The sequence below is a fragment of the Clavelina lepadiformis genome, chromosome 8 (genome assembly GCF_947623445.1).
Source record: "Clavelina lepadiformis chromosome 8, kaClaLepa1.1, whole genome shotgun sequence".
NCBI lineage: Eukaryota > Metazoa > Chordata > Ascidiacea > Aplousobranchia > Clavelinidae > Clavelina > Clavelina lepadiformis.
In genome coordinates, this window is record NC_135247.1 from 18981797 (window position 1) to 18993811 (window position 12015).

At 36.6% G+C, this 12015-nt stretch overlaps 1 protein-coding gene across 8 annotated transcripts; it reads right to left on the minus strand.

Annotated features, from left to right (window-relative positions):
• Nucleotides 1-3006: 3006 nt before the first annotated feature.
• LOC143468561 (uncharacterized) lies at nt 3007-11145 on the minus strand. 8 transcript variants are annotated; one of them, XM_076965872.1, is made up of 7 exons: nt 10904-11145; nt 6321-6450; nt 4865-5035; nt 4639-4789; nt 4323-4394; nt 3962-4130; nt 3007-3864 (listed from the first exon to the last, which is right to left on the minus strand). In XM_076965872.1, exons 4-7 carry the CDS (start codon nt 4748-4750, stop codon nt 3753-3755), a joined length of 465 nt encoding a protein of 154 aa, XP_076821987.1. In that variant the 5' UTR covers nt 4751-4789; nt 4865-5035; nt 6321-6450; nt 10904-11145; the 3' UTR covers nt 3007-3752. The 8 variants fall into 8 exon arrangements, with proteins under 8 accessions (XP_076821987.1, XP_076821982.1, XP_076821983.1 ...); XM_076965867.1 differs by lacking the exon at nt 10904-11145 and adding an exon at nt 6730-7554; XM_076965868.1 differs by lacking the exon at nt 10904-11145 and adding an exon at nt 6730-7554 and having other exon boundaries at nt 4865-5872.
• Nucleotides 11146-12015: the final 870 nt, after the last annotated feature.

Below are 12015 nucleotides of genomic sequence, written 5' to 3' on the forward strand. Positions count from 1 at the left end.
TACTTGCCATATGTTTGTTTTGCCTCAGAAACGTTTCCTAGGCAGTAGGCAGTCTATCAAATATTTCGCCTTTAATTGTCGGAAAGGAAGAGTACGATGATTGCAAAAAGGAGCAATGCACGTCGACCTAAAACGTGGAAAGACCTTGACCCTTTGTGCTATAACGGTGAAAGGTTAACGACGGCTACCCAACACACCATGCGTTTCACGGTGATACTGTACCAAATAAGATTTTAGGAAACTTACAGAACGTGCTCGTTGTTGATAGGCACATGGACGGTTAAAATAGAACTCGGTTATAAGAAACAGCATTTTAGGGATTAAGACCCGGCTTCTGTTGCCAGAACACATCAAACCCTCAGAGTTCAAGCATTCTCCAATTTCGATGAAACTGTCCAGTAAATAAGCATGCAAAATTTAGTACACTCTGTATTTTGTCACTCTTTCGCTGTAAGCTTACTTGTTTAACTTTCAATTATAAACGTGCGTGGGATCAACAAACTTCTTATTAGTTTATACTTTTGCTGGCCAAAGCAAAAATGTTACCGGTATAACTTTTTTTAATTAGATACAGGCTAAGGCTTATAATAATTGGCGTTGGTTTCTTTAATGAAAGAAAAATGCACAATTTTTCTTAAAACAGTCCGCACAAAAAATGAATTTTTTTTTAAATTGTTGCGATTAACCATGCCTAATTTGTTTATTCAATATTTCAATGCTGTTTTATTCTCTTAGAGCTACAATCATGGAAAATTTTCATTTCCGTGTCAAAATCTTCACCTAGTAAATAACAAAAAAAGTAGTATTTGTCGTCGTGTGATCCAGTTGTTATTCAGCCCATCAAGCTGAGTGGAAAAGAGTGAAAGCACAGGAGGTTGGATGCCGGCAACTTGCTGACCGCAAGGAAGAGAAGGTTTTTCAATGATATGGCACCCAGACATCCAGTACGTTAAACATCGTAGTATGCAAAATACCGTTTATGACAATGTGTACTTGGTGGTTGTGTGATGCGACACCAGACACAAGTGCAGTAAGCTACTCAGCGATGGAGTAAAGTAAAACCATCGCTTTTTTACGGAGAGTAGCAGCCTAGTGCCCGAGCAAAAGGTATCATTTGTCTTTCCAAAGCGATCCGGGATATTCGTTTCTTGCGTAGTGACTCAAGTTGTCGACAAAACGTGAGCCAACTGTTCGAGTTCGACAAAACGTGAGCGAACTATTATTCCGACTTATTTGGGGACTGGACAGAAGAGCGCGTAGATGTTTAAGAAGGAGTGCCATCGATCCTTGTGGGATCCCGTCTTTAAGGCGTCATAGCTTGTTTCGCTTATTGTGACCTGGGGTGAAGATACTTCTCCGTTTGTAAACTAGCTCCATGGTTATACGGATTATGTACCTGTTTTGTCTGGGAGTAGACGCAGCGGCTTGCAGGCAAAGCTTCGGTGCCATACTGTATCATAGGCAGCTGTAAGTTTATGAAGTACAGCACCAGCCTTTTTGTTAATCCCGAAGCTTTTCGCGATGTTCTGGATCATAAGGGTGACCTGGAATTCAGCCAGGGGAGAAGTTGTCGATTATGGGTTCGACGCAGGGGTAGACCAAGCGTTTGCGGACTTTCAAGAGGACACACAAAAGAGACAGGGGCAACAACTCTTCGGGCCCTAAATCACGATGATAAAAGCTCTTGAAATTTTGTGACCCAGAACCTTGCTTGGCTTTGTTTGATGGAGCACAGCAGCGAAGTCATTTGGAGAGAAATGGCCAGAGATGTTTTCGCCATCAGGGGTTTCTAACCTCTAAAGGTCAGACACTTCTTTTCCAACAAGTTTGGTCTCTCTTTTCGTGTATTCCGCATTCAGTCAGTTGCGTGGCGAATGTGTTGGATGAGAAAAAGCGCGGGCGTATTGAGTAAGCTGACCGGCCAGCGAAATTGTTCAAGACACTGTGAGCAGTATTGATAGTATTGAGCTTATAGGTCTGTCCACAGCGCTAGCTTCTTGGGATTGGGTCTCTGCAAGACCGAAGGGGCTGCTTTACTAGAAGCGGTATCTACAGCGTCAAGAGAAAAGAACGGTGGTAAAGGACGTGACGTGGTGTGTCACTAAGTTTTAAAGTTATAATTGCTGAAGCGATGCAATAAATAATAACAGTAGGTTGTAAGTCTTGCCAAGGTTTCTCTTTTGATATTTTATTAAAATACAGATTTAATAAAAAAAAACTAACCATTTGAGAAAATTTTCTTTTCGTTAAACTTATTCATAATTTTAATAGTTGGCAAAACCGGCAAAAAGATCTAAAAATGCGTTTTATTGATCTTGTTTTACCATGTGAACCCGAAAGAGGATCAAAATGTCATACAACAAAAGGGTTATAGGCTACTTTTATAAACGCATGTTGAGTGTTAATACGCATTTCAAATTCCGACATGATATTGTTGGAGATATTTATGACAAACTTGAATTTTATAGCCTTGCAGCGATTGAGCTCGCCTACCTCTTCAATAATATCATATCATACGACAGAAGAGATTATTACGATGAAATGTGTTCGACCCACACGTCAATAAGAGATAAGAGCTTTCAACTTATCTTGCATAGAATTTTCATTGTTAGGTTGCGTCCTTTTTAAAGTGGTTAATTTAACCTTCCTAAAAAGGTGTGAGTAACATTTTGAAGTTAACATCACGATCTTCTGTTTTTAATGTGGCCACATCAAAATTAGCATGCGATCAACTTATCAAAGAAACCTCTTATCATGTTACGTCCATTTGTATTCGTCACGTCATTGACTTTTAACGTAATCGCAAGTGTGACTCGTTTAGGCTACATATCAAAGTTTTGCACATATTGCAACTACTTTTTAGTGAAAGTGTCACGAAAAGTGATATTGAACCCCCATATTACTATGAAATTTTGTTAAATTAAGTTAAACGTTAATGTTAAATTAAGCCTTAATAGAAAATCAATGTACCAAAATACAGCAGTGAGTCATTATCACTAAAAATGCTTTGATTCAGCACAGTATATTTTCCGAAAGCGCAGTCAAAAAGTGAAAAGCAAAATTACGAAAATATTGAAGACGGTGAAATAAGTAAAAAAACAACAAACAATTTTAACGAATGTTAACTTTATACAATGACGAAAATGCGGACATAAATAAAGGATGAGGTGCTAAAATGGAATGAATGATCGCAGCTTACGTTAATAATAAAAGACTATAAAAGAGGCACACTACAAATCTAACTGTACAAATAAGGAAAATTAGCGAAAAGTAACTATCCGCTCACCAATACGTGTGTGATATAATTATATACTGTACAGTATATTAGCACAATAGGTTGGTCAGAAGAAATCATTGCACCGTTGTACGGCAATGTAAAAATAACAAACATTACCAAAACGAAACTGGCAAATGATGTACTGTATTTTACGGACCATAAGGCGCACCGGGCTATAAGGCGCATTGTCAATAAATTGCTTTGATTAGTTTTTTGTTCATACATAAGGCGTATCGGACTATAAGGGCATATGGCTATAAGGCACATGTGTTACCGTATAAAGCTCATTAAAATACGTTGTGAGCATGCGCATACGCATTATGATCCATACATTAGGCGCACCGGCTTATAAGGCGCACCGGCTTATAAGGCGCACGATCAATCTATGAGAAAAAAGGATTTAAAGTGCGCCTTATGGTCCGTAAAATACGGGAATTTTTACTCGTTAAACATATAACACTGAATCACGAACAAATTACCAATCTACTGTTCTATGTGTTGGTTCAGCAAAGTGCAAATGTTCCTCATTTTCACATTCTTCCGTTGTCACCAAAAGAACTAAATTGTTTTCTGCCAGCTCCAAATTACTATAAAGAGCAACAAGTATAACAGAAAGCGCACAGCGTAAAATTTGCAATGTAATCCCTTTATGCATGCAAAGATTACAGAAATCCCATCACTTACCCCCTTTTCATAATTATAATATTTTCTTGCTCATCTATAATTTTCTGGCAATCGACTGGACCATAACTGCCGGGATTTCGAAAGGGGATTCCACAAGGCATTCCAGTGATGCTGAACTCGTTAATTTTAGCATACGGCATACGTCCATTGGATTTGTGCATTGTCTCACCTGTGAAGCACCAGAGCAAAGATACCAAGGCATGCACAAACACAACTTAATATAATTAAGATGAAACAATTAGCATCAATTCTATTGTATTACATTCTATTGCTTGGAAAAATACGCAACACTAATAATAAAATTTTTTATTTCACACCGTTAGGCTAAAGAAAGACAATTTGTTGGCATAAAAAGACTTACAATATTTCTTATTAAAAATTTTTCGAACTTTCATTTGCAATTCGGTGTTTTTTTGTCTTGAAGTACTGCAAGCTGTATACAAATATATAGCATACGTTACTTCTAATGAAAATTTTTTCATACTTTATGATTAACATGATTCATGATGACACTAATATCATTCAGGTTCATATGCAAAAAAAATCTTCAATGAATTAAAGTTAAAAAATAAGTGCTATAAAAGTTCCTTTTAATATATGCTTGCAGTAAATGTAACTGTAGTTAATCATGTTCTTGCAAATGTTTAGAAATATCACAGTAAATTACATAAAATTACCTTTTCCGCAATGTAATATCTCAATAAAGCCACTTTGAACACTTGGCTCCAAGAAATATGGCCTTACATCTCTGCTTCCAAATGCATTGAATGTATCGTTAACAAATGCCATTCCACCAACGGCCACACCAATTTCCTCAAGTTCACCACACTAAAACAGGAACAAGTTACCTTTGTTTCGTGTACAGCACGGTTACACCATAGTATAATATGAACAGCAACATACAGCTTGAATTATTCGAGCAATGGCATTTTGTCTAAGTTTTTTTTTTCATATTTCCATCCATTTCATTTGGTGGCATGGAACTTTCAGAATTGAAGGTCTTTGCTTTCTCTTTCCAAACTTGTTTTGTTTGCTTCAAAAGTTCTCTCCACCTGCTACCCCAGAGTTTGAAATCTTGAAAAACAGCAATTAAAAATTAGTACAGAACATTTGAAAGCTTTATAAAAAAATGAACATAAATTGAAAGTAAGAAACACTGAAAACAGGCAAGACCTTACTTCATGCAAAACACTTTGATAACTTGTCTAAACTAGTACTTTCATTGTTCAGCTGTTAACATAGTGAAACCTTCATTTATGTAAATTTTGAAGTTGAGTAGAAGCTTACACCTCTTAAGATTTAACAGCGTCAATCAATGTTAACATCTTCGATATCTAAGGCTTTCTAATAACCAACATAACAGTAAACACATTTTTGGAAATTCATTACACACGTATCATGTGAGGTCACAAATAGCATGCACTTCAAGTCATGCATCATTCATTATGTATCATGCTCTTCACTAATCGAACTAACACTGTGACACAAGTTTCACAATCAAACCGAGAAAAAAAAAATTACGACATGCAAATTTAGTAACGAACACAGTAAGCATGAAATCAATGAATGCAATTTATCAGGTGAAAAACAATGAAAATTATTTTCAGTGAGAACTACATTTGTGCATTTAACGACATAATGCTAATGACTCAATGAAGCAAGCGATCAATTAAGCAAACCAGCCAGAATATCAGACCTTGTACATATCTTAAATGAAACACATGTGATGCTGTCTAGAAGCTTCTCCCTTGAAAATTTGGGAAGAAATCATGCAACTGTATTAAAAATACCAATATTCTGTTTCTTAATGGAAGAACAAAATAGATTGTAGCCTGTGAATCTTCGTTTTCGAAAAGGTTTAACTTTTTGAACCCTTGGCCTTATCGATGCATTGTAATTGTAAATCCAGCGCTAAAACACAGCAGTTGGCAAAACGCTAGTAAACAAGCGTCAAAAGTATTTAGTAGTGGCAGTTTAACATACCATCATACAAGAGATCTGAGAAAGGGACAAACTTTAATCATTTTGTAAGATCATGCAATAAACATGCAATAACTACTTTAAGTTGGAGAGTTGTCCCGGACAAGGAACGGAGCTTTTTGTCAGCCAACAAGATTATTTTGGCGAAGACAACTGTTGCAATCTTTGAACTTAAAGTACGTAATGGCATCTTTCAACCAGAGTTCTATCATAATAGCCTACTTCAAGCGGAAATTACAGCATAGAGTTACAGTAATGAACTGTAACTTGTTTGTAAAGCAGGGAGTGCAGTTCTACAGCTTGCGGTAATACTGAAAGAGCTGATAACTACAGCAAGTATGAATTATGGCAAATAAAACTTTAATCTACGATGAATCACCTTGATTTGGTTTTTACTTAAACCAGTATTAATGGTTGCTTCATTGAGGTGCTCTGACTTTGCAGTTCTCATACCTTTTGTTTCCCACAAAGATATAAGCATATCCCGTTGGCTTTGTGAAATGTCCTTACTGAACAATGCAAATCAAATTATTAATAAGTGAGACACAAAAATATTTTTTTTTAAATTGAAAATACAGGTTGTCTGTATCTACACGAAATATCTTACGTCCATCTGGACGGCAATTTAGAATAGCGTTTTATTAACACTTTTAGTGACTTGTATGCAAATAAACAGAGTGACATGAAAAAAATGCCATACTAACAATTACTTATTTATGACCAAAGATCGAATTAAATATACAACAGATATATACATATAAGTTAGCTATTATACATGAAGAACTAACCGAGATCTTCTAGTGCTTGCCATGTTACTCAGAAAAGAGCAAATAGTACGACAAAATTTTAACAATTTTACAAAAATTAAAACATGCAATAAACTAAACTGTTTGGATAAAAATTAGTTTTGTAAGAAGTAATCACCACTCAATATGAATTAAGAATAGAACATACACACATAAAGATAGTCATCCTAATAAATAATATAACTTAGGGCACATGTTGCAATAAAAGCAAACGCTCAACACTAAAGTCTTACAGATGTCAAAAATTTACTGTGCACAGATATGATTTTCTTGGTGCTTGGTAATCAACAGTAAGCGCCATATTTCAACTGCAACTCCTTTTCAAATCATAAAGGCTTCAAAGATTATCAAGAAGTTTGGCCAACCCTTTTATGTATATGGTACACGTAAGTCTTTTCCTACAGCACTATAGTATTACAATATCACAATGTTCTTTAGGCTAATAGCTTATATGCACATACTTTGATGTGAATTAAACACTTAATCTGTGAGGTCATTGTCTGTCTCAGCAAAACCAAGTTATGGGCATTGATGCTATAAAAATGTAAAAATATAAGCGATAGTAGCTGTGACATGAAATGACAAATGTTCCAAATCAATATACTTGATATTTGTTTGTAATAAGCGATTGTTTTTCGGAGTAAATAGCCATTTATCTGCACAACTTCTTTGACCAGATTTTTGTTTAAATAGGCCATTCTTGAATGCAGTTGAGAATAAATTGCCAACATTACTGTTCAAAGTGGATGGCTTTTAAGAGGTGGCAAGTTGTTTACAAGCACTTGTTGTTTACAAGCACTTTTAAGAGGATGTTTTAACTGAAATCCATTATATCATATATATTGTAGTAACCGGTGCCCTTCAAAAACTTTGCTAATCGTAACTTTCTTAATTGAAATGTTTGGTCTGAAAAGCATACAAAGTAGGTGGCTTCAGGAAGAAATTGAGTTTTATTTTGAAAACGTTACACCAAAATGAAGTGCTGTTTTCAATCCTCGCAGAAAAGCAATCGTTTAGACAACAACAACCTTTTATTTGTCGTAATTTTGATGGCAGCCACTTGAGATGGTTGCTTTCGCATGGACTAAGATTCAAATCAAGAGCACTAGAGCCAAAGTACACATTTCAGTAATAACTCTAAACATTCTCTTGGAAAGGTAGAACAAATCTTACTGACACTTTTTAGTCGGAGGTAGTGGTATATTTTGAAATAATTTGAAGAATATGTAAAACAGATAATAAAAAAGTCAAGACAGGCTTCAGAATTTCATGGTCCCAAACTAGGGTAAAGTTGGTACAACAACAACAAAGGTCAGTAAAGGGGTACACATGAAAAAACGTTTCCAAATTAAACAACTTCATGCATTATGTATTTACTTCCAAGTGAAGTTTCTCCCAAAATAGCCAAGTTTCAGTCATTCACAATGTGCATCAAACAGAAGATTTCAGCTGGCAAACAATGTTTGGTGGTGGATAATGTTGCATTCCAAACAAATTAAAAAATTTAAATAGTTTTAATTTAAGAATTTAAAATACGAAATCAAATCAAAATATTCTACTGTTGACAATAATTATTACCATCAAAAAAACTCTGCATAATCTAACAAAACCTTCTTTTGTCTTAAGTTAAAAAGCAATGAAGCACATTCAAAAGTAATCAATTTCGCTAAGCGCAGCATCTTACATCGATCAGCAGAAAAATTCTCGGACAGCAGTTTTTGCCACAGCGTGTGCTCTGACTTACTCTGACTGCTGGTTGGTCACTATGTTTTGTTGTCTCAATTTAAATTATTTTCTCCTAATCTCACTTGATGCCACTACTAACAGCATGATCTGCATATCAACAAGCACTTCCCAAATGTCTGCGTTGATGCCTGTCCTTTTTGGGTACGTTTGAAAACATCCCTGATGTGTAGTGCGGTACGAACTACACAGTATCGCTTAGTGGCTTGTTTACCATAGAAGGTCTTGAAGTATATCAGCATTCTTGCTGTGACTCACATGACTGAGTAAGCGCAAACAATGTCAACAGAGCAAGTTATGTATGCTGAGCGAGTCCCCGGCAGATATGGACCTTGCCTCATGACACATGACTGTGATAATGACAGCATCTTTGCCAATAGACTAATTGTTCTTAATGAATCGAGATAAATAATTATTATTAATTACCCATCACAGTTGAGCCAAGTGGTGAGTGAACTTAAATAACGACCCACCAAGAGATCGGGTACTCGGCCAAAAATTGGGAAACAGTGAGCTGACCCTTGGCCAATGCATATATCCAAAATTGGAGAATAAAGCTACCAATGAGTGTTAGCATCCATTTACCCTAACACCAAGGTAGCAAAACGTGAGCTTAAAGCTAACATCAACAGCTCACCTTGTGACACCTTGCAGAAAATTTAAATCTTTGGTCAAAAAATGACTAATGGGCATTGGGCACCAAATCTACACTGTTATAGTAAACAGCGTCCTGTGACTGGATGTAGACCTATAGGACCCCACAGCATGACAATTTTTCTGTTTTTGTGAGCATTGAACCTGCTGGGCTTCAGTGCGATAGAGTCACTCCTTACCTTGCACATTATGAAACGGAGCCACTCTGATTGCTCCTCCCGAAACTATTTGCCTCAGCAAAAAAGCAAGCCGGATAAATAAAATCAAGATACCCATTGCTCACTGGCTCTACACTGCTAAGGATGGTGTGGGGGACTTAATTGCCTGCTATCTGGAGATGGTTGTTTCTGCTCAACCCTGTAAAAATAGGGAATGGCAAACATTGTAACTTGTGAACGTAGCACAAAGAAGATTGCAAAATAAAGATTACAACATATCCAGCTATTGTATCCCCACGTTCCCCATGGAATACATAGTCATCAATTTTTGGATGGCAGCATTACCCAGTTGTTACTTGACTCAAGCTCAAACATCTAGTTTGTGTTGCCAAATAACATCTTGCTCAGAGGAAGCAGGCTGATGGTAAAACAGGGATATTTTTACACAAGACATTTATTTTCTAGAGGCCGTTTATTATCATTTTTAATTTGTAATAATCTGCAAACTCATGAATGCATATAATCGACAAATAGCACTCTTTGAGAACGATTGAAACCTTCGTTTGTTGAAAGTCAAGACAAATTAAATGATTGCCTTTTGCTTATGATCTGCATATCAGATGGATTTCCTTTTTGGAATACTACAACGTTAAGTTGCTCATTCACTCCACTCAGGATTTCGAAGTTCTCTGACAATCACACAAGATCACTGTACTCTGCAAGCTCGTTATGTAAGAAAGCAGCAATGTTGAGTAGTAGCCAGCTTTGTAGCCGAATGGTTAGAGCTGGCAATTAGGCAGTGTTCACTATCCAGTAGCACTACCATTGTTATGCCCTTGGGGTATTACCAATGCTTGCTCCAGTTCAGTGCTTCTGATAAACATACCTAAATTCAAGCAATAAAAAACATATGTGTATCATTCCAAACTTGCTTGAGAGCTAGCCAGATAAGTGGGGCTGGAGCAATTAAAGATTACCACAAAGGTTAATGGAAGCGAACTAAAATGACATATGAAGTTATACTTCTATCCTAGCCGCCAAATAAAGAAAATCATGTTGATTGCTGTGAAACGCTTTGACCTTATGCCACAGCAGTGGTATGCCACGTGTATATAATTGATGCAATCAGACCAGCTTGAAGGCAAAACTATTTCAACCTGATGCTGAATAAAAGCACCATGCAATTACCACAATTCAATTTAATACATTGCATGAGCACTGCAAACCCGAAAAAGTGACTTTTGGCTACTAGAGTACCGGTCTATCGTTGGCTGGATTGCCAGTTCAAACACCATTGTGCATTGCACTGTGCAACAATTAAGCAGTCTTTAGAACTTGCTTGGATTCTACATTCAGTAAGTAAGCATGCAGCTATTCCAGTGCCTAGAAGCCCGAGGTAGATAACCTATATCTTGTCTACGAAACAGGACCAATTAAGCAGCGTTAATGCCAGACACACCAAACGCATGAAAGAACTGAAATTGAAAACTAGGCTATTTTGTTCATTTCAGCCTTTTCAGATTTTTAGTAAGATCCGTTTATAGTTTGTGCAAGGCATTCCAACGTGCATCAATCACTATACAAACCTTATCCATACATACCGGTATAGATCTCAGTAGTCTTCAACAGTAGCCTAACAGTAGCCTAAGCCATCCAATCGTACCGTACGATGACCAGCCACAGCAGTTCGACTGGATTACTTATTCGACCTATCGCTCGGTTGGATTACTCATACCAACACGATTAGCCTTCCAACAATTATTTTAAGAGATGGAAATATTCTTTTTAGCCCATACGAATGGGTAATCCGTGCAATCTTTTTTCCCTTTCCTATGGGCTAATCCTTGACGAAGCGGGTGGTCAAATAGAAGTATTTCAGTAATCGTTGCTGCTAACTTTGTTAGATCTGTTTCGTTTTTTTGATGCGAATAAAATAAAAAACGAACAATAAACAAATAATAGATAATGATTGAATAATGCGTATAAGAATGTCGTTCATTTTTTGCCGTAAACTTCACAGAACTAAAAGTAGGACGTATGGTAGAACAAATAACATGCTCCCAGCGATCCGTAGGCAGAAAAAAGTGGCAAAGCACTGAGACATGAATAGAAATACAATTGTGCTATAAGTGGTAGGTTAGCATAACCAACAAGTCTAGAAATTTTATAAAAACCAAAAACTTGTAGCATGGCTGTAGTCGCAAATAACGTTGATTAGAAGTGTATTTTATCCTATTTTGTGTTTTTGCAACAATCCTTGACACGGGGAATTCCCAAATATTTGAACCCATAACTTTTCCGCCCTACACTTTGTAAACTTCGGCGCTTGCATTCATTTATGAATGTCAAGACTTGAGGCTTATCAGGGAAACTCCTACAATTTAGTCATGGAATTTTAAATATTGTTTTCTTTTGTGCTGATTGATTGATACTATGGCAAGTTACATCAGAAAGTATTTGAACGTATAAGAGCTTATTTCTAGGTATGAATAGTATAGCAGGCTATTTACTGAAACAACTTTTTCTATGTGTAGGCTCTTGGGCAATAATAATATCATAGGATTGTGTTTTACTATCAGCTGGTTGCAGTGAGTTTCATCATGACACCTTCGAGAAAATATTGTTACTTGGCAGCGGTGACGATGGTGCCAGTTTGTGGATGGGAACTCGTAAACAGGATTTGAAATGAGATAAGTGACAATTTCTTGCTTAC

Bases quoted from the DNA above. Each gene is read 5' to 3' on its own strand.
- LOC143468561 (XM_076965873.1), bottom strand. From the start codon at position 4,750: ATGGCATTTGTTAACGATACATTCAATGCATTTGGAAGCAGAGATGTA. The intron at 4,395-4,638 runs GTAATTTTATGT...ATTTGTATACAG, and splicing joins GATATTACATTGCGGAAAAG to CTTGCAGTACTTCAAGACAA. The intron at 3,865-3,961 runs GTAAGTGATGGG...TGCTCTTTATAG, and splicing joins ATTATAATTATGAAAAGGGG to TAATTTGGAGCTGGCAGAAA.